Source organism: Microdochium trichocladiopsis (genome assembly GCF_020744255.1).
Source record: "Microdochium trichocladiopsis strain MPI-CAGE-CH-0230 chromosome Unknown B0I36scaffold_1, whole genome shotgun sequence".
NCBI classification, from domain to species: Eukaryota; Fungi; Ascomycota; class Sordariomycetes; order Xylariales; family Microdochiaceae; genus Microdochium; species Microdochium trichocladiopsis.
In genome coordinates, this window is record NW_025763544.1 from 2,261,939 (window position 1) to 2,283,057 (window position 21,119).

Genomic DNA, 21,119 nt, shown 5'->3' on the forward strand with positions numbered 1-21,119 from the left:
GTGGCTGCACGAGCGACTACGGCTCGTTCGATATGCTCAAGCGAACAAATTCGCTTATTTTCCTGTAACATGCGGACTTGGATGTGAATTGGTGCGGCTGGACGACATCAGTCGTTCCTCTGAGCTTTTACCCGTCACTCGGAATTTCACTCAACCAACGATTTCCCTCATTTAGACATGACGCAGAAACATAACGCAGGAGCATAACACCAAGATATTGCCATAACGCCATAACGCCATAACGCCATAACGCGCGCGCTAGCATGACACTTTAGGTAAACGTGCCTCCAACTATCCAATTGGCGAATGGGCACCAGCATGCTAGTCTGCCTAGTCTAATGCCGACATGCACACATGCTAGACGCCCAACGCTCTCTCTCTCTCTCTCGTCATGCGTGTTTCCCAAGTAAACACTCAGACCATAGAGAGTGACTAAGCTTGGATGGGACAAGGCATAACGACTGACTTTCTCGGCACCCTATGTTTCCAGCCTCCCGTTCCAAGAGAAGAGAAGAGGGAGATCGGGCTTATATAAAGGAACCTTACCTCGCAAGCGATGTGGTGTCGATCCCAGTGAGCTGCAAGCAACAAGCCAGCAGGTAAAACCAAAATACCTCCCCTTCGCACTCCACAAAGAAAAAAACGCAACAGCCTTAGAACAGAGACTACAACGACAGCGCAAAGCACCGCGAAGGACATCTCATTCTTGTCTCTCTCAAACAGTCTTCAAATACTTGCCATCATGAGCCCCTCCTCCACCTCTCTTTCCAATCTCCTCGGCCTGGGCTACATTGCTGCCCGTGGTCAGTCCTCTGTTGGCGGAAACCTCCCGCTCCGTGCACGGTACTCGTCGGCAACGACCACAGGCGGGACGACAATGCACAGCCAGTCTGCACCTCGATCTGCCGCCGCCGCCGCCAATACCATTGCCCAACCAGGCAAATGGAGGCGTCTGGTCTCGACGCCAAAGGGCCGGGTGTATCTGGGCCTGGGGCTTGTGCTGCTCGGAGTGCTGGACTGGGAGATTTACACGTGGTACCGTGGGACACAGGGCAGCGGTCTTATCGCAAAGGACATGTGAAATGAGGAGGACTCGGCAGAAGGAGAGATAACACGATGGTATTGGCTTTGACAGGTGACAGGTGATAGGAGCGTCTAGAGTGGGAAGGTTCGACAACGATCGGATTTGACGGTATGCGAAGAAGTAACCTGGCCATGGTGAAGGCTGTGCTTTGATAGATCAGCTTCATGGTCAAACACCCTGTGTATGATAGCAAAATGTTCCCCCAGGGCTAGAGAACCCAGTCTCGGTGCATTCATGTTTGATTGTCGTTATCTGCAGCTTCCGAGTACACAGTGCCATGACGAATAAGCTAGTCGCAATAGATTATTGGGTGATTGTTATATCATGCGAAAAAGCTGCATGTAATCTATTGGCTCGGGAATCAAAATCCTAACAATCCCATGAGCCAGGGCCGGGCGACATCTGGGGTGATGTCACGTTCTATCGTCGGCCGGCGCTGTACCTTCTTGGCACTCGCCTGTATGCAGGGGAGTGTGGGTTTGGCAACCTGCAAGCTCGGGCATTGCGTTCCGGATCTGCAGTCTTTATCTGTTGTTGATCGATGCTTCCCACGGCCCGCAACGACCGCCAAGTCCACGCATTGACGAGTGACGCGCTTCTACTATGTATAGTGCTCAACTCGGTCTGATGCATCGCCCATTACAGCTGGTGCTCCCCTAGAGAGGCTATGCCCCATCAGCCGCATTCAATCACCCGAAAGCAAACGTCACCTTGCTGATACGGATACGTTAGATTGCAGTGACAGATACCGCTCTTACATTGCTTCCGGTGGCCGGCGATACGAACCTAGTCAGATAGATACTCGGCGGCTCGGCGAGGTATCTATGCAGTCGGGTTCCGGGCCTTCCTACACCGTGCGGCCCCATGTCCTTAACAATCTTTGGTATAGAAGACATCCCTGACTGGCCATGTGACAGCGTGAATGCCTCTGTGATCTAGCTCAGGCAGAATTTGACAGACAGATCAGTTAGGCGTGCTGGTGACGTTGAGCACCTTCGCTTGACGGCTCCATGGCCCCGACAATACTTTCAAATGGCCTACCTCGGGTACTTTGGGCGTTATGGGCTGAAAGCCATCAAGCAGGCTATCTGTGTGGTAATGGATACACCGCTGCGAGTAGTCGACGCTCCTATCGGAGCCCTCATGGTCACAGCAGGTTGAGCACGCTGCATGATATTGTTGCATCGCCTGTTTTTGAGTTTGAAGGAACTGTACTTTTGTCTTCTTTGACGTATCTCGACTATGCTCTCCATCGGGTATTCCTGGGGAACCTCGGGTGATAACTTGTACGGAGGTCCTGAGATGGAGTGCCTCCACTTCTGTTGAGAGCTAGGATCAACGCCCCTGGGTTCCGGTGGAGCATTTGCTAGACTACCTTCAGGATTCAGATGTAGAGTCGACGGGTGCATCGTCTCGTCGGTCCTTTGTCCGTAATATGCCGACCCTGCTCATAGAGCCGTAGCCGCTTCGATGATTGCCACGGACGCGGGTGATAGTGACTTTGAGCAGGTCATGAGCCAAGTCCAGGGATCAAGACAAACTACCAGATCCCAGTCGAGACCCACGGGCCCCTGCCAACTGCTTGCACGATTAGGGACATAATGTGCCGTATGTGAAGTATTTGGTGATGCAGCGCAGTGCAGGGGACGAGAGCTGCGCGTGAAATTGGCGTCTTTCATGCCTTAGCCTGGCGGCGGACAGGGGCACAAGCAGGAAAGCCGGTACAGCTCGTCAGTTTCGCGCGGGGAAACCTGGCTCGACAACAACCTTTAGGCCCCGGCTGGCGGCGACGGTGGGACGCGTGGGCGGAGCAGCAAGCATACAGCACACCTGCGCGGCGACAGGGCCCTTTGCATGGTGCGTTATCAGGCTATAGGCACCGCCGTTCAGCATAGCAGATTGAGTGTATCCTTGCGACTGTGCCTATGACATGTGACAGGAAATTGGAATTGAGGCTGATAGAATGATGTCAGTACTTGGCCAGCTCTTGTTGCACCGAGCCGCAAGTGTCTTTGGGCACATGCCATAGTAGTTGACCGTGGGTTGCTTGTGCGTCTCTTGACGGCGCGATGCTGGCCTGCTCTGGCTTTCGAGGTTGGCCATACATCGCTTCTTGATATCGAGACGTATTGGCTTGTTCCGAGGACGAGGGGAGAAGCAACCGAGGACGCTCCCAGTCGCCGGCGCAGCAGGGCTGTCGTGACCAGTTGAGCAGGTGACAGCGATTTGGAGCTGAGGTTGCGGAGAGGAGGCAAGAGCGACCAGGGTCTGGTCGGTTGAGCATTGAATGCTGGTGCAGCTTCCTGAAATGGGACGCCCGCCAACGGTGAGCGCCTAGTCCGGGTGGGCGTCTGCCAAACACGTGGGAGGTTGCTCTGGCCGCCTCTCATCAATCAAGGTTTGTCCTGTCAGTGTTAGACAGCATTGGCCCGTCGTCATGCTAAGGCAACGACGAGGCGAGGCTCCAATCATGTCTCACTCCCGCCGTGTCTCGCGGACAACTTGCGCTCGCCTCGAACAAACACGCGCCCCGAATCTGAAATCGCCAACAGCGCGTGCCTGGCGGGAATGCAGGACCTGATTGACACAGGGAGTCGGCCCAGCGAATGAGCCTGTGTGCAACCCTGCGTTGTGCTCGGGAGACCCTGGACGCGACGCTGGGGGCCCTTGGCCTGCCGAATTGTCCAGCAAGACCAATCGCAAACCGGGTGGGCTGGATGGCCTCGCAGCCGCTGGCCGCTCGAGGTTGGAGCACTGCAACGCTGCGATGCAGTGCCGCCCTCCCACTGGTCACTCGCACTGCCGTCGATCATCTCCCGCTGGGCATCGCCATGTCTTGGCTGCCTGCTGACTGGGTCGCGGCGCAGATGACGGCACTGTCCGCTGCACCACAGCCCGCCCTCATCGCCGAGCCCTCGACGACCCCTTGTGACCGCCGCATGGCCCAAATCTCCATTGCCAGATGCTCTTTGCTCGGCATGACTCGAATACCGGATGTCACCCTTGTCTTGGACGGTGTGGGTGACATCCTGCAAGGGCGACCCGAAGCTGTCGACCTCGGGATCCCCCACGATGCGAGCTCCAGATCGGGTGGCCTGGCTCTGGCCTGGTCTTCTCGTGAGAGCGAGTTGATCTTGCCGCCTTCAGGTCGTCCCATAAGTTGAGGCCAAGCTCCCGACTTTTTCAGCACGGCCGCGTCTTCGACAGCTCTTGTGTCGATCCTGCACAGCGCCAAGCCTCACCGTCGACGCTCTCCAGCATGGGGAAAACATTTGCAAGGGCTGCCTCAACGGCACCGAGGTCGGTCCTCGTCCTCTTCTCCATCTTCTCCCTCTTCTCGCTCGGCGTGCTCTTCTCCTCCTCCTCGACCGGCAAGGCAACGCTTGCAAAGGCTGGGTGGAGCACCCACGACGACCACGCTCGCTTCCAAGTGCCTCCGCACCGTGAGCCCAGACAGCAGTCTTCTGGAGACAAGTATCTGCTCGGCGTCGGCAAGGCAGACATCACCGGCCCCGTCGTCGAGATTGGCTTCGCGGGCTACGCCGACCTGAACCAGGTGGGCACAGGTCTCCGCCAGAGAATCCACTCGCGCGCCTTCATCGTTGGCGATGTCAACAAGCCCCAGGATCGTTTCATCTACCTGCTCCTCGACATTTCCTTTGGCGACACTGGAATCCGCAGGGGCATCCTCGAGGGCATCGCTGCCCTCGGCGGAGAATATGCCGTCTATGGCGCCGGCAATGTTGCCGTCACTGGCACACACTCTCACTCTGGTCCGGGCGCGTGGTTCAACTACCTTCTTCCCCAGATTACCACCCTCGGCTTTGACAAGGCGAGCTACCGGGCCATTGTCGATGGTGCCGTCTTGTCTGTCAAGAGAGCGCACGAGTCCTTGCAGGAGGTGAGATCCACTTGCCAGAATACCAACGACTGTTTGCACATGCTGACACTGCTTGTCTGGGGATTCTAGGGATACCTCGACTTTGGTATGCATAACTGAGCGATTTCTCAAGAATCCAGCAGTGACTGACCCGCAATACAGGCATGGTGAACATCGAGGACAGCAACCTCAGCAGAAGTCTTTATGCCTACATGGCGAACCCGGCAGAAGAACGTGCGCAGTACAGCGACAGCGTCGACAAGGAGATGACCGTCCTGCGTTTCCAGCGAGCTTCGGACAGCAAGAACATTGGCGTGCTGACCTGGTTCCCTGTCCACCCTACTTCGATTTACCAGAACAACACCCACGTCACTGGCGACAACAAGGGTGTGGCCGAGCTCATGTTTGAGAAAGCCATGGCCGGCCACTCCTCTGCCGCCGAAGGCTTCGTCGCCGGCTTTTCCCAGGCCAACGTAGGAGACACTACGCCAAACGTCCTTGGTGCTTGGTGAGTCAAAGCTGATCTCGGAGGATGAACCACCCCTCCAGTGTCATAATGTGGCTGACCTTGCTTTTCTTGCTAGGTGTGACGATGGCTCAGGACTGCAGTGCAGCTACGAGAACGCGACCTGTGCCAACGGCATGTCTCAGGCTTGCCACGGCCGCGGTCCGTTCTATGAGAAGCAAGATAAAGGCGTTGCAAGTTGTTACGAGATCGGCAAGCGCCAGTACGATGGTGCCCGCTCTGTTTATGACTCTCTTCCGTCTGCTGGCACGCCCGTTGTGGGCTCGTCTGTCAAGTCGTTCCACTTCTTCCATGACATGCGGTTCTGGAACTTCCAGCTCGAAAATGGTACCCAAGTCCAGACCTGCCCTGCTGCGCTCGGCTATTCTTTTGCCGCCGGTACCACCGACGGTCCTGGCTTCGCCGACTTCACTCAGGGCGATTCGGGTGACCCCGATGCCAGCCCAATCTGGCTCGCTGTCAAGAGTCTCCTCCGTGTCCCGACCGCGGCACAAGTGAAGTGCCAAGGCAAGAAGCCTGTTCTCCTTGACGCTGGCGAGCAGTCTGTCCCCTACGACTGGAGCGCAAACATCGTCGATGTCCAGATGCTGCGTGTTGGCCAGTTCGTCATCATTGTCAGCCCCAGTGAAGCTACAACCATGGCTGGCCGAAGATGGCGCAATGCCGTCAAGGCCGCTGCCACAGACATTGTCGGAGGCGGTGTCGAGCCCAAGGTTGTGCTCGGTGGCCCCGCCAACACGTACGCCCACTATGTCACCACTCCCGAGGAGTTTGACATCCAGCGCTACGAGGGTGCAAGCACTCTGTACGGCAAGTGGGAGCTCAACGCTTACATCAACCTGACTGTCAGCAACATCCAGTACCTTGCTCCCGACGCGACTGGTGCCCCCTCTCCCGGCCCTGAGCCTCAGGACAACCGCAACAGCAGCCTTAGCTTCATCACTGGTGTTGTGTACGACTCGCCTGGTATCGGACAATCTTATGGTGCTGTTCTTAGTCAGCCGGCTGTATCGTACACTCGTGGTGCAGTGGTCAACGCGACATTTGTTGGTGCCAACCCCCGTAACAACTTCCGCCTTGAGGGAACATTCACTGCCGTTGAGAAGCGGCAGAGCGATGGCACCTGGAGTCGTGTGCGCGACGACACTGATTATCACCTGGTTTACTATTGGAAGAGGACGAACGGCCTCCTTGGCACAAGCACAGTTACCGTCAGTTGGGAAACCGAGGCCGATGCCGCGCCGGGCGTGTACCGCCTAAAGTACTACGGTGACGCGAAGGCATTCCTTGGTGGAGTCATCACGGCGTTCGAGGGCACAAGCTCCACCTTCACCCTTTCTTGAAACCGGTAGCTTTGAAGGACGTTGGGTTTCACTGTTGTTCGCATTTATTCTGTTGATGACCATTGAGTAATGATTTCACGGGTAGTATGGCAATAATTGAATGATTCTTGCAGTCACTGTTCCTGTATCTATCGAGACTGTCTAGTGATGAAATCTGTATGGGAGACATCCACAAATCATCTTCATCTTTGATTAGCCACGCCAACATTTAAACTCTCGCCTCACGTCACGGTCAAAGTCGTGTTGGCCCTCAGATCAAGACTCGAGCTGCCCACGTAGATGGCAAACTCGCCAGGCTCGACGACGTACTTCATGCGCATGTCCCACAGGCCCAGCGCCTTGGCGACGTCGAGCTCGATCTCGACCGTCGCCGTCTGACCCGCGGGGATCTCGACCTTGGCGAAGCCCTTGAGCTGGCGGTTGGGCACGACGACACTGGCGACGAGGTCCTTGACGTACAGCTGGACGACCTCCTTGCCTGTGCGCGTCGAGTTGTTGGTCACGTCGACGGACACGATGAGCGGCGGCTCGGCGGACGACGACGACGACGCGGCGGAGATCGTGGCACGCGAGAGGCGCAGGTTGCTGTAGGCGAAGGTGCTGTAGGATAGGCCGTAGCCGAACTAGAGACGTCAAAAGAGGGCCACATGTCAGCTCCGTCACAGCGAAGGGATTCTTCTGTTTCCCTGTGTTCCCCCCAAATTCCCAATGGAAAAAGAGAGAATAAGGGAGAGAGACATACCTCGTAAAGCGGCAACGGACTGTCCAACACATAGTTGTGCCCAAAGACCAGCGTCCCGTTCTCATACACCATGCCTGGGTCATCCGACGCCCTGGCCGAGTTCAAGTAGTCGTAGTAGATCGGCGTGGTCCCGACGTCCCGGGGGAACGAGACGGACAGTTTCCCCGAAGGGTTCACATCGCCAAAGAGCACGTCGGCCAGCGCGTGGCCCCCTTGCTCGGACGGGTAGAACTGCTGCACCAGGGCGGCCGCCCGGTCCGAGATCCACGGCTCCGTGACGGGCTTGCCCGAGCTGTACACCACGACGGTGGGCCTCCCCGTGTCCATGACGGCCCGGACGAGCGGGCCCATGGCGCCCACGAGCCCCAGCGAGTGCACGTCGACGTGCTCCCCCGTCGTCGCGTTGAGCCCTTGCCACAGCTCGTTCTGGTCGCGCGACCAGGTGCCGACCACGACGACGGCCACGTCGGCGGCCGAGGCGGCCGCGACGGCCTCGGGGAACAGGGCCTGGGACGTGGACCAGCGCTCGCAGCCTTGCGCGTAGGTGATCTTGCCGCCGCCGCCGCCGCCTCCGCCTGGTGTGGAAGCAGTGGCGGCGCGGATGCCGTCGAGGGGGCTGACGCCGCGATACTGGGACCCATAGGGGACGTAGTCGCCGTACTGTGCGTTGTGTTCATCTTTTTGTCAGAACGCTTTACGAGTCACAAGTCTCTCTGTCCAAGTCTTTCCCAAGCGGCCATGGAGGTCAAAAAGAAAAAAAAAAAACCAACACATACGTTGATGAATCCGTGCGCCATCGGCCCGATGACGGCAATATTCGCGTCCTTCCTCAACGGCAGCAACCCCTCGCGGTTCTCGAGCAGCACGATCGACTCGGCGTCGAGCTGCCGGGCCAGCTGCACCGCGTCGTCGGTGTGGATGTACGAGTGCCTCTGGTCCGCGGGCACGCCCGTGTAAGGTCTCTCAAAGAGTCCCGCGGCGAATTTTGCGCGCAGGGCCCGCGCCACGGCCGTGTCGACGGTCTCTAGGGGTAAGGTGCCCGCCTCGACGAGCGCGGGGATCTGCGAGAAGCTGTAAGACCCGCCGCCCATCTCGATGTCGTTTCCTGCCGGGAGAGCCTGATCTCAGAGATAGTAACTCGTCTGGTCAGTATTTTCGCTTCAGATTCAGGACAGGAGATCATTCAAATGCGGGATGAGGGCACACAGAAGGACTTTGGGGGGGGGGGGGGGGACGGATGCTGACATATTTGATGATGGCTTCGCCGTCGATCGGGTCGGCGGTGCACATCTTGAAGTCCTTGCACAGCCGGTCTGTCCCGCCGGCATCGCTCATGACCTTCCGAAAACAGAAGTAATCTTGTCAGCATGTTCTGAGTCTCCGAGGGACAGTCATGAGAACTCAAGAGGGTGGTGCGTTCGTTTCGAGAGTCGAAACCGTCTTATGACACGTCCAAGAACTTACAAAGTACTCGTACCCCCATTCCTCCCGGAGGATCTCGGTCAGGTGGTGGTAGTTGGCGACGGCAGGGACGCCATCGTAGCTGTGATATGCAGACATGATTGACAGGGCGCCGCCGTCCATGATGGCGCGGTGGAACGGGGGCAGATACGTCGTGCGGAGCTCGCGCTCGCCGCCGTGGACGGGCGCGCAGTTGAGCCCTCCCTCGGGCGTGGCGAAGGCGGCCTATACGGTTGGGGACGAATCATCTCATATTGTTAGCTGACGGGAAGGGTTTTTCTTTTGGCAGCATGTAACTTTGGTTGAAAGGGGGGGGGGGATCGAAATTACGGTATGCGCCGCGTCACGTACATAGTGCTTGACCATGGCGGCCACTTGCCCTAGCTCATGCGGCTCCTGGACGCCCTTGACGTAGGCGTATCCCATTTCGCCGGCCCTGGCTCATGTGCACGAGTCGATTAGTTCCGGCGTGTTCTCTTTGTTGCTCTTGTTCTTGTTTCTTTGAACAGCTTTAATTCCGGGATGTCCTCTCCCGGGGGTCAAATTGAGTTTGTCCTTTTCTCGGCGGCAAAAAAGACTCACAAGTACGGATCCTCGCCATACGTCTCCTCGACCCTCCCGAACCTCAGCTCCCGCGCGAGATCGACGACGGGCGCAAAGATGTTGTTCACGCCCAGCGCGAGCGCCTCCCGCGCAATCACTTTGGCCATCTGCCCCACGAGCTCCGGGTTGAACGAGCACGCGTGCGCGATGGGCGAGTTGAAGATGGTCCCGTTGGGGATCAGGAACCCGTGGATCCCCTCGCTCTGCACCCACGCCGGGATCCCCAGCCTCGTGCGGTTCGCCAGGTACCCCTGCCCGAGCTGGACGTTGTCGGCCAGCACGTCCCAGGGAAAAGGTAGGCCGACGTAGTAAAGCCCGCCGCGGGCGGCGGAGCTCCACTCGAGCCCGGTCTGGTTGAACGTGTAGTCGGTCTCGTTGACCCAGTTGCGGATGTCGCCCTGGACGAGCTGCGAGGTCTTCTCTTCGATGGTCATGCGGGCGAGGAGGTCCTGCACGCGGTCGGCAATGGGTGCGGAAGGGTCTTTGTACAGGGCGCTGGAGAGGTCTTCCTCCTCCTGCTGATGATCGCGGGCATGGGCATGGTGTTCGGGCGATGATGATGCCGTGTCTCGAGATGCTGCTAGCGCTAGACTGGCTAGCAGGGCGGACAGGAGGGCAAGATGCTTGGGAAACATCTCGAAGTTGGGCGGATACACTTTGCCGGCCGGGTTCAGATCAATAAACGAACAGAACGAAAGATCCGGAAAAGAGAGTTCCATGAACCTGTCGTGAGGAGCACGCCAGTCTTTATTGAAAAGCACTTGCTACGGTGCGTCCGCATGTACGTAAGTTTTTGGTTGCGATGATCGTCCGCTGTGCGTGCCATTGGACCCCAGTTTGTCCCTCAGTCCGTGGCCCAAAAGGGCGCAGCCAAGGGGAACGTGCATCCGCAGACTAAAATGCCCAGAAAATCCGGATGGGCAGGTTGATTGACGTTGACAGTTTGTTTCACGGCCCAGATGCCAGCACTCGCCTGCAGTCGAGGCCTTTCCGGGTCTGCAGATTGCTTCCCACCACAAAAGGCCTGGCTTCAATGCACGTGCGCATTATAAACAATGAACATTCTTGCTCTCCGGCGCTCTTCTGCTACGAATATCGCGGGAAGCTGCGTCCCACTCCTCTTTCCTCGACGCGGAAGAAAAGGACATGTGATGATGTCGCTCGCGAAAAGTTGGCGTGCCTCGATGCGAGCTCCATGGCCCGATTGGGCAGTCGAGGTCGGAGCTGATTGGTGGACTTTCAATCTGGGGAAAGGTGGGGAATCCGGCAAGTGCCCGCCCCCAGCGCGGGGGACGCTCGAGCAAAAAGTTGGAGATCGTTTTGTCTGTGAAGGACCACGCCTCGGGCATCTCAGACTGTGTATGTGTGTGTCCTTTGGGTACTCTGCAGATGCGTGCATATCGCCAGTGCAGCACCGCATTTGGACGGCGGGCTTGTGCCGCAGGATCCAGAGGTAGGCCTGTCAGGGTGATTGGGCCGGATAAGCCCGGGGACGTACTGATGCATGCCTAGCGGCCAGGAGATATACATCCCCGCCGGCTAAAGGAGGCAGTCAAGACAACACCACCTCGTCGTACATGCTGCTGCTTCTGCTTTTGCAGATCGTTTTCATCCTGGGAAGACAAGCTGTGGCGGGGAGTCCCCGTGCAGGGCAGCGATCCCACTGGTCAATGGCCGCTTCGGATACTGTGTTCTGCACTTAGCCCTGGCCACCCGACCCCGTCCACCTGCTCCGGCGCGGGGTCCATCAAGAAGCCTGATCAATGTCCGGCGGCGATGCCCGTCCCTCGGGCTTTCGGGCGGTCGAATGCCGGTGAGCATGCCGGGGCCGAGCGGACGTCATCCTCTTGAATGCTCGACTTGGAGGCTGCAATTCAACCCCTGAACGATATCCAGAACCAGATGGTCCCCAAGCAGTCTGTTTTGACCTGTGACTTGACCTGTTTGGCAAACTGTCGGCGAATTGAATGGGTGAAACGAGAACGTAGAACCCCTACCAATAGCATTCTTTCACAATGAAGTTCCGTGATGGCATGTGGATGACGGCCGAGGGCTTCAACGTCGAGTATGCCGAGGAGACGTACGAGATCACGCAGACAGAGAAAGGGCTCAGCCTTCTCTGCCCGACGCGCAAGATCTTCACCAGGGGAAACACGCTCAACACGAGCACGGTCACCATTGTGAGTTGGCCCCTAGTATCGCCGCTCCGTCCCTCTCTCTCTCTCTTGTCCCGCGGCTCCTTTGTCTGTTTTCATTACCCACTAGATCCACGTCAACTGTCTGTCTAACATCACCACCCACTGTCCAAGGACATCGAAGCCGCCGCCGAGGGCATCATCTCGGTCGAGACCACCCACTGGGCCGGCGCACAGAACCGAGGCCCACACTTTGAGCTCTTCCCGGACGGGAAGCCTGCAGTGGAAGCCAAGATCAGCAGCGACGAGGCGGCCGGAACCACGACGCTGAGCGCGGGCTCGCTGTCGGCTGTCGTGACCAACCCGGGGGAGCAACACGCCTTTGACATCCGGTTCCGCGGTGCCGCGTCGTCCTCGTCCTCGGGCGCGAGAGAGAGCGAGAGCGATGGCACACGGCACCTGACGGCGCTGCTGGGGCGGAGCGTAGGGCTGGCGTACTCGCCGGCGTGGAGCAACGCGATGCAGACGGGGGACATGCGGGACTTTTCGCACTACATGTTTACGCAGACGCAGCTGTCGGTCGGGGAGACGGTGCACGGGCTGGGGGAGCGGTTCGGGGCGTTCAACAAGGTCGGGCAGAGCGTGACGCTGTGGAACGCGGACGGGGGCACGTCGAGCGAGCAGGCGTACAAGAACGTGTCGTTCTGGCTGAGCTCGCGCGGGTACGGCGTCTTCATCGACCACCCGGGCAGGGTCGAGCTCGAGGTCGGCTCGGAGCGGTGCACGCGGGTGCAGACGAGCGTCGAGGGCCAACGGCTCAAGTGGTTCCTCATTGACGGGCCGACGCCGCGGGACGTGCTGGCGCGGTACGCGATGCTGACGGGGAGGCCTGGGACGCTGCCGGCGTGGAGCTTTGGGCTGTGGCTCAGCACGAGCTTCACGACGAGCTACGACGAGGAGACGGTGCGCGGGTTCCTCGAGGGCATGCGGGCGCGGGGCACGCAGGTCGACGTGTTCCACTACGACTGCTTCTGGATGAAGGGGTTCCGCTGGACCGACTTTGTGTTTGACGCGGAGCGGTTCCCGGACCCAAAGGCCCAGATTGCGCGGCTCAAGGCGTCGGGCTTGGTGAGCAAGGTGTGCGTCTGGATCAACCCGTACATCGCGCAGCACGGGGCCGCCTTCAGGGAAGCCGCAGCCAAGGGGTACCTGCTGAGGCGCAAGAACGGCGACGTCTGGCAGTGGGACCTGTGGCAGGCCGGCATGGCCCTCGTCGACCTCACAAACCCGGCCGCCGTCGCCTGGTACAAGGCCTGCCTCGCCACGCTGCTCGACGTCGGCGTCGACGCCCTCAAGACCGACTTTGGCGAGCGCATCCCCACCCGCGACGTCGCCTGGTTCGACACGAGCGTCGACCCCGAGCGCATGCACAACTACTACGCCTTCCTCTACAACAAGGTCGTCTACGAGGCCCTCCAGGCCCGCCACGGCAACAACGAGGCCGTCCTCTTTGCCCGCGCCGCCTGCGCCGGCACCCAGCGCTTCCCTTTAGTCTGGGGCGGCGACTGCGAGTCCACCCCGGAGGCCATGGCCGAGTCGGTCCGCGGCGGCCTGGGTCTCGGGCTCTGCGGCTTCTCCTTCTGGTCCAACGACATTGGCGGCTTCGAGGGCAGCCCCCAGCCCTGGATCTACAAGCGCTGGGTCGCCTTTGGCCTGCTCTGCTCCCACAGCCGCCTCCACGGCAGCTCCTCCTACCGCGTCCCCTGGACCATCGACGCCGACGACCCTTCCGACCAGGGGTGCTCCGCGGTCCTGGCCCGCTGGACGGCAGTCAAGACCAGGCTCATGCCGTACCTCTTTGCCCAGGCCGCCGTCGCCGTGCAAGGGGGGCTGCCCTTGTCCCTGCGCGCCATGTGCATCGAGTTCCCCGACGACCCGACCTCGTGGTATCTCGACCGCCAGTTCATGGTCGGCGACAGCCTTCTCGCAGCCCCCGTGTTCGAAGAGTCGGGCGAGGTCCAGTTCTACCTTCCCCAAGGCTCCTGGACGTCCCTCTTCACCGGCCAGGTCCGCCAGGGCCCCGGTTGGTTCACAGAGACGCACGGCTTTGACAGCATGCCCCTCTATGTGCGCGAGGGCACCATCCTGCTGCTCGGCAAGAAAGGTGTAAAGGGCATCGTGTACGACTACGAGGCCGACGTCGAGGTCTGTGTGTTCCAGGGCAAGCCCGGGGGTTGGTCCTCCTCTAGTGCCGCGGCGGTCGTGGACAAGTCCGGCAAGAAGCTGGGAACCATCACCGTGGGCGAAGACGGCGAACTGCAGGGCACCGATGTGTTGCGGGGAGCTTGGTCGAGGTCGGCGGTAGATGCGTTGAGACTGTAGACTAGCTGGCTGGGTTTCTTTTCATGGAATGCCGCATTCATTATAGATAGCATCTCATCACGACGTTGCGCGATTCTCAAAGAGCCAACAAATTCACAGCACGTCAAGAAACGAAGGGGTGTATGCACGCAAAGACACAGAGCTTCCATAATGGACGTGTTCGTTGTTTTCAGGGGTATTTAGACTACATAAGTATACGGTTCCCCGGAAAGCACCGAGGAGAGTCCGCAGAAAAATAGATTGGGAAATTTGGTAGGACAAAGAGGGTCAGATCAAGAAGTGAAGAGTTGTAGCCCGCCCGATGCACAGTATGTGTGCAATGCATCCACGCAACCCCGCCCGAGGCTTGTAATACAAAAGCTGGAAAAAAGCAGAAAAAAGGGGATCCATGACGTGAGCATCTTCTCTGTGAGATGGCGCTCTAATTTAGTCGCTCTTCTTCCAGCCCCAGGTGGACAGCCAGTTGCTGTTGCTCGGCTTGGGCGGCAGCTCTTCCTCTTCCTCGGCGATCGGCTGGTTCTCGAAGACCATGGTCTGCGGCCTCGAAGGTGCGCTGAAATGATTGAAAAAGTCATCACCAGCAAAGCTCTGGACGCGCGATGGCTGGACGATCGACCGGGTCCAGACAGTCTTGAGCTCCGACTTGGGCTTGCTCGACTGCTGCGAGTTGGGCATGCTCCACAGCTGCGTGTAGGCGATGTGGCCGCTGGCAGGACGGTGGACCGCGGCGAAGCCGAGCCAAGTCGATCTCCGAGCTGGCTTCTTCAACGGAGAAGTCCAGAGCTGGCTGGAGGAGATGGCGGGCAGGGGCTCTTGTGGCACGCGGGGCTTGCGAGCAAGGTCGATGGGCATGACTTCCAAATGGGCAGTCTGGCTAGAGGCGGCAGCAACTTGACGGAAGCTCCAAAGTCCAGTTTCCGTGGTCGCCTGTGTTCCGACGATGTTCTTCACCCACAGAGTAGCAGGGACAGACTTGGAAACGGCAACGGGAGCAGCGACGGACTGCACTACTGGCTTCGTGGCAACGACAGCCCTAGTAGCGACGGCGACCTTGGGCTTGACAGTCATCCACGGTCCGGTCGGTTCATGCTGCGCAACCTCCTTGGTCCAGAGTGAAGTTGTCTGGAGCTGGGCAAGTGGCTCGTTCCGCTGAGGGACAGCACGAACACCGGAGACAGAGATGACCTCACGAGAGGTCCGCTTGCGATCTTTGCCGTTATGGGCGAGGTTGAAAAGCCACTTAGAAGTCTCTGCAGGCTTGACAGCAGCCACCTTGGTCCACAGAGCGGTCGGGGCCGAAGGAGAAGACTGGGTGGCAGGCTCTGTCACGGCGGTCTGGCCCCAGAGGAAGGAGGCAGGCTCCTCGCACAAGGGCTGAGACTCGGGCAGGCCCCACAGGGAGTTGCTCTGCAGGAGATCGATCTCGCCGGACTGCTGGCGGAAAGTCGGACGCGCCTTGTCGTTGTTGACGTAGCTTTGCCACTCGATCTTTTCGGGCTGCGGCAGACCATGAGCACGGATGGGCTCAGTCGCGGATCGCACGGCTGAGTTCCACAAGGACGCCTTCACGGGGCTGACAATCTTTGAGGCAGCGCTAGACCACAGCAGAGATTGCTTGCTCGAGCTCATGACCTTGGTCTGGGTGCTTGTCCACAGGGAACGACTCTCGACCGTGGTGAGCTGCTCGTTCAAGTGTCTGAAGGTAGGGCGTTCCGTAGTCTTGTCCGTGTAAGCCTCCCACTTGGCTGCTTGCGGCTGAGCCAGTCCGAACTTCTGAGAGGATTCAGAGGCATCAGAGGCGGCCCAGAGCGATGCGAACACGGAAGTCTGAACAGATGTCGCGGCTGTCTGAGGCTTCGTGGCTTCAGGCAAAGCCGGCAGCGGCTTCGTCCACAAGGAAGAAGACTGGCTTGTGGCCGGGCTCTGGGTGACAGCAGTTGCCCAGAGAGAAGCGCTCTCAATCTCAATGGCAGGCTCGTTGAGGTGCCGGAAGATAGGGCGCTCGGAAGCATCCTGCGCGTAAGAAGACCACTGGTCTTCCGAGGGCTGTTCAAGGCCGAAACCGCCAGACTTGTGGTACAAGCCCGAGGTCTTGTCCCAGAGCAGAGACGGCTCAGGCTCGGTTCCAGAGAGTGAGTGGATCGAAGACACGACAGAGACAGGACTGCCGCTGACAATCTCGAACGAGTACGGAAGCTCGTCGTCTTCCGACTCGTCCGTCTCCATCTCCTCAGAATCGTCTTCGCCATCGTCAGAAAGCATCTCGGCCGCGTAGGCATCCATGTCGAAGTCATCGTCCTCGTTCTCGTAGTCGTCAAGGCTGGGGAACAGACTGTCCCGGGAGGGGATATGGTCAGCGCGCAGGAGATTTGCAATCTCCCACAGGGTGTTTTCGTCGAACTCATCGTCGCCAGGGGTCGTGACGTTCTGGTTTTGAGTTTGGCTCTGGCTGGTGAGGTCTTGCATGGCCTGCTCTTGGGCTGCGAGCTGGCGGGCGCGGGCTTCCAGAATCGCGCTCAGCGGCGAGGTGCCGGTGGACATGGTTCCTGGCATCGCCGTGAGGCGGCCGGGGCGCTGGAAGACGACAGGGTGCTCGCTCTGCTCACCCCATGGGAACTGGAAGAAGCCAAGAGTGCCTCTCTTGTTAGGCAGAGGCTTGGGGCTCTCCAAGATGTCAGCCAGCTGGGAGATGCGCTTTTGCCGACGAGGCGGGCGCACAGTCAATGGCCGAGGGGGAAGAGCCTTGGCGCGGATCTGCGAGCGGATAACAAGGGGTTGAGCCTTTTGCCACAGGCCGGCAGGAATGTTCCTCGTGGCAACGGGCTTGACCCAGAGGCGGAACGAGTCGACGAATAGAGGCTCCTCGAATGTGCGACGAGTGCGCACGTAGATCGGGATGTCACCTAGGCTGGCGAAAAGGTCGGGACTGCGTGGCATTTGAACTGGCGCAGCCCACAACGGCTCATTGGACACTTGATGTACATTGTGTCGTGGTCTCCAGAGCTTTGTAGTAGCAGGAACCACCGGGAAGTCTTGCATCGAGACAGGAGAGTCGAGCTCGAGCTCCTCGGCAAAGTCGACCTCAAAGTCAGACTCGTTGGTGTCGGGCGGGCTGGGACTACCAATTTCCGCCATGGTGAGCCTGGTCATCGTAGTGCCAGCAGACTTGGAGCTCAGCTGCGCAGAGTTTTGCAGGTACCACTCAGCCTGGGAGAGGCGTTCCTTGTTGTTACCACGCAGATACTCAAGGCTGTTGGCCAAGTTCGAGCCACGCGCTGGCATCTGAGCATTGGCACGCCCTGGCTGCAGGAAAGCACCGTAGACTCCAGCCAGGTCACCTTGAGACGATCTGATGGAACTGCGGGCGACAGAGGAAGCGGGGCGAGATTGGATATCAGGCGTAGAAGCAAACGTGGAGATAGAGCCACGGTCCATGTTGTTGTGGAGGTCCTGCCATCTGTTCTCCTGGAGACCCATCTCTGCTTCAAGATCTGCCAGAAGCGCAATCTCTTGATCTTCGTTGTCCTCTGCCCGGGCATCTGGGCGGTCAAGGTTGTCAAGTTGTTGCTGGATCAAGCGATACGCCTCTTCTGGCGACTCGAGAGGCGATGGCTCGGCTGTCTGAATGATCATAGGCCTCGTGCGCATGCTCAGAGGTAACGGTGGCGGCGGCGGGACGCGCTTCTTCAAGACGGCTGACTTCCTTGCGGAGAAGGAGAGACATTCATCGCCGATTTTACGATGGAACCGGGTTGGCATCAACGTCTCCAAAGCAGGGGTGGGCGTTTGTACAGGAGTGGCTTCCTCTACTACGGATTGGGGACGGGCTTTGGCTGTGAGGATCGTCTCTTCAACACTGGCAGCTGGTCCATCATCCAACATGACAGTAATCACAGCCTCGCAAACATTGCCATCGGAGACGGTGTGCGCAGGGGAACCGGGCTTGTCCTTTCCAATATACGTGCTGTGAGCTTGGTGCTTCGACACAGGCATGTGCATAGCAGCAGGCATTTCCCATGGGGTGGTCGCGGTGGCCGGGATGCTGCCCGTAGGGCTAAAGGTGAGGTTTTGGAAGTCTGGGATAACCGGAGAGGATTTGCGCTGAGATCGGGAAGTAAAAGTGCTGCTGCGACCGTCGGACTGGGTCTGTCGGCGCCATGACTCGTTATCACCATCGACTTCTTTCGCTGTAGCTGGTCCGATAGTGCTCGCATCATCCTCGTTGGCCTGCTCCGGCTGCTCTACTTGTTCCTGCCGCTGCTGGTACTGGTGTGAATGGTTCTCCTCGAGGCCGAAGATGCTCATTGTGCGGATGCTGGCCTTAGTAGTGGCTGCGGAGACACGCTTGTTCGCAAACCCAGAATCGCCAGTGGAGGCTTTCTGGTTCAGCCTCAGGCGGTCCTGAGCCCGGCGCAGATCCTCAACCACCGATTTGCGATCTTGCACGGCGGAAGCACGCCTCGACTGCGGCGGGCGATCTGAAGTGCGTTGGCTGTCGACCGCCGAACCTGTGGGGAAGCGAACGCTATCTGCCGTCTTTGGGGGCTCCGGGAGCGGTGGTAGCATCTTGGGGTTGCCCGGATCAACATAGAGGATAGACTTGCCCGTGATAAGAGAACCGCTCGACAGAGATCGTCGATGGCCACGATTCAGAGTAGCCTCCGCTGGGAAGACCTGGCGGTCTGCCTGATTCCTGGGGATGGGACGAGGTCGGTGTACGACAGAGCCCATTGGCTTGGCGAGGATGGGCGCGGACTTCGCTTTCTTGTGGAGGACGTTTCTGACCATGTCGGGATCCTTGTAGACGATTTCCGTAACGAGCATGACCGCCGTCGAGTTCTCGGCTGGGACAGGCGGAGCCGGTGCGACCCGGGGCCCGGCTCTTGGGTTAGATGGCAGGCCCTTACCAGGAGCGTGTGGTGTGTTCGAGAACTTGAAAGGCGGCAGCGGCGGAACCTCAGGCACCTCTTCTCGAAGATTCGTCAGACGGGCACTTGTTGGCGTCGTTGCCATGTTTTGTGTCACGGGCCTACTCTCGGGATATCGAGGAGATCGTCGTCTCATCGCTTCCACTCCGGGTGACAGTTGCATCGAGCTCGAAGCGGCTTGAGACTCGACATCAAGGCGGCTCCTCAGAACGGGCATCTCGGATGGCTCGGGTGATAGAGCCCCTGGCGGTGCTGTGGCTCTTAGTGGCTTCTTCTTGATCGCAAGGCCGGGTTGGCCTCGTGATAGTGCTGCACTGGCTGTCGATGGTCGAGGTGGCGATGGCGCAGGGCGTGTGGCGATGAGACCGGGGCTTGTGGCAGCCCGCTGGAGGCGTCTTTCCCGGTCCTGTTCCATTGCTGTGGCTAGGTCAATCGTCTGAATGCGGCGCAGAGGGTTGTGTTCATCGTTGGGATCATCGTGGAGGATTGGGCCCGAGATTTTGAATTGACCCGGAGGCATCCTCGGGGCTTCGCTACGCTCGTTGCCCGAGAAGAATCTGCCCCACGGCGATTTGGATCGTGTTCCATCAAGTTCAGCGATCGGTCCAGTGTAGGCCTGCTGCGTGGGGATGGCAGAAGCAGCATAGTCCTCGTTGGCCAACGGTCTTGAGATGGGGGGAAAGGTGCCATCTGCATTCCTTGAGATGAAACGAGGCACATTTTGCAGGTTATCCCGCTTCAGGTCCTCATAGTTGACTGGCGGTGCTTCAACGGATCGAGAAGATGACGGAGTGCTACGAGAAGAGCTCCCAAGCCGAGAAGCGTCGTGCTCCGCGAAAAGCAGACCGGAGAACAAAGTCAGAATCACTATTACGTGCCGTTAGTTTGCAGGTTCCACATTGTAAGAACAACTCGTGTACATACGGATCAGGATGAGTTGACCCGCAGCCGGGATCGCGCTCCGGAAGACGAAGTCGATCTGCTCAAATCCAAGGAGGTATGTCACGCTCATCTGTTCCAGGGTATCTGTCAGTATTCCATAATCGGCAACACTACCAGCATGCGACAAAACTTACGCCCATCCAGATTGCAAGCCCAGCGATGCTAAGGAAAACACTCTTGCTCTGCTTCGCGCTTCGTGTGGATAGATTCGAAGACGAAGCACCGCTCGAGATGGCCTTGATAGCAAGCAGGACGACAATGACGGCGTCGGTAATGATGAGAACGACGGCCAGATAGGGAATCGAGGCGCGTGGGACGCAGGTCGGGTCGAAGGTGGGCCTGATAAGGCCGACATAGGCGACGCCGAGGACCAAGCGGGCGAGCAGAAGAACCTGCGAGCCGATTTGGAGAGCCTTGGGCGCGCCTTCCACAGGGGCTGCCCAGAGCAGAAACTGTTCCACCGAGAATCTAGCGAACTGGTCGAACAAAGTCGAGAAGACGACGGCGACTTGGCATGCTGAACGGCTTTGAGGGTTGGCAGCGGTTGTAATGAAACCTGTGAGGGCCCAGGCAGAGGAGAGGGCGAGAAACGAGATGAGGGCCAGCCTCAGACCATCTCTGAGTGCTTTGGCCGCATGCTTCCAGGCGAAAAGAACGAGGGAGGCCGACGACGCAGCGAGGAGAACACCACTACATTGAGAATGGTCAGTATCAGCTCTGCTCTGTCCGACACCAGAAGGCAGTGGCGAAGCCACGAGTGGACGCACAGAGAAAAAGTGCCGACGAGGGCTTGGGCGGTATCCGGCACCGCCATAGTTGAGTAGTGAGTGTGGGTGAGCGCAGAAGCGCCAAAGCATTAAGTAAAGGCCCAGTCAATGGGGGTCGGGTGCGAAATGAAGTCGTCGAGGAAGTCGAGGCGGGTAGTGTCAAAGGTCGCTTTGCATGGTGAGGGTCACTGTCCCGGGCACGCCATCATCGTCGATTAGTCGATGCCACAGGTGCCTCTCAATGGTTCGTTCGCGAGGCCGTGGTGAAGGAGCAAAGACAGCCAAACTCGACTGTAGGACGGAGGAGAGGGAGAACAGCAGGACGC

The 21,119-nt window shown here is 58.8% G+C and overlaps 5 protein-coding genes across 5 annotated transcripts; 3 read left to right on the forward strand and 2 right to left on the reverse strand.

Moving 5' to 3' along the window:
- Positions 1–480: 480 nt before the first annotated feature.
- Positions 481–1,081, forward strand: B0I36DRAFT_344052 (uncharacterized protein; the record flags this gene model as incomplete). Its single annotated transcript, XM_046156224.1, has 2 exons — positions 481–599; positions 724–1,081. 2 exons carry the CDS (start codon positions 481–483, stop codon positions 1,079–1,081), a joined length of 477 nt encoding a protein of 158 aa, XP_046018338.1.
- Positions 1,082–3,972: 2,891 nt separating this feature from the next.
- Positions 3,973–7,026, forward strand: B0I36DRAFT_310379 (neutral/alkaline non-lysosomal ceramidase). The gene is made up of 4 exons (XM_046152244.1): positions 3,973–4,985; positions 5,055–5,070; positions 5,127–5,472; positions 5,549–7,026. The coding sequence occupies exons 1-4, from the start codon at positions 4,344–4,346 to the stop codon at positions 6,831–6,833; spliced, it is 2,289 nt and encodes a 762-aa protein (XP_046018339.1). The 5' UTR covers positions 3,973–4,343; the 3' UTR covers positions 6,834–7,026.
- Positions 7,027–10,950, reverse strand: B0I36DRAFT_419518 (glycoside hydrolase superfamily). Its single transcript, XM_046162132.1, has 8 exons — positions 10,425–10,950; positions 9,619–10,134; positions 9,388–9,472; positions 9,040–9,261; positions 8,821–8,913; positions 8,352–8,693; positions 7,576–8,235; positions 7,027–7,456 (listed from the first exon to the last, which is right to left on the reverse strand). Exons 1-8 carry the CDS (start codon positions 10,463–10,465, stop codon positions 7,055–7,057), a joined length of 2,361 nt encoding a protein of 786 aa, XP_046018340.1. The 5' UTR covers positions 10,466–10,950; the 3' UTR covers positions 7,027–7,054.
- Positions 10,951–11,271: 321 nt separating this feature from the next.
- B0I36DRAFT_379292 (glycoside hydrolase family 31 protein) lies at positions 11,272–14,156 on the forward strand (the record flags this gene model as incomplete). The annotated part of the gene is made up of 2 exons (XM_046160758.1): positions 11,272–11,819; positions 11,949–14,156. The coding sequence occupies exons 1-2, from the start codon at positions 11,655–11,657 to the stop codon at positions 14,154–14,156; spliced, it is 2,373 nt and encodes a 790-aa protein (XP_046018341.1). The 5' UTR covers positions 11,272–11,654.
- Positions 14,157–14,582: 426 nt separating this feature from the next.
- On the reverse strand, positions 14,583–20,840 carry B0I36DRAFT_357608 (uncharacterized protein; the record flags this gene model as incomplete). The annotated part of the gene is made up of 4 exons (XM_046157824.1): positions 14,583–19,951; positions 20,009–20,096; positions 20,161–20,716; positions 20,794–20,840. The coding sequence occupies 4 exons, from the start codon at positions 20,838–20,840 to the stop codon at positions 14,583–14,585; spliced, it is 6,060 nt and encodes a 2,019-aa protein (XP_046018342.1).
- Positions 20,841–21,119: the final 279 nt, after the last annotated feature.

What these genes read in the sequence shown, in the direction of transcription:
- B0I36DRAFT_419518 (XM_046162132.1), bottom strand. Translation starts at nt 10,465, where the DNA reads ATGGCACGCACAGCGGACGATCATCGCAACCAAAAACTTAC. An exon ending in CATCGCAACCAAAAACTTAC is followed by an intron (nt 10,135 to 10,424) that starts GTACATGCGGAC and finishes AGACCTCTCCAG; the next exon opens with CGCCCTGTACAAAGACCCTT. An exon ending in CCGCCATGGTCAAGCACTAT is followed by an intron (nt 9,262 to 9,387) that starts GTACGTGACGCG and finishes CCAACCGTATAG; the next exon opens with GCCGCCTTCGCCACGCCCGA.
- B0I36DRAFT_310379 (XM_046152244.1), top strand. Translation starts at nt 4,344, where the DNA reads ATGGGGAAAACATTTGCAAGGGCTGCCTCAACGGCACCGAGGTCGGTC. An exon ending in CCAAACGTCCTTGGTGCTTG is followed by an intron (nt 5,473 to 5,548) that starts GTGAGTCAAAGC and finishes TTTTCTTGCTAG; the next exon opens with GTGTGACGATGGCTCAGGAC.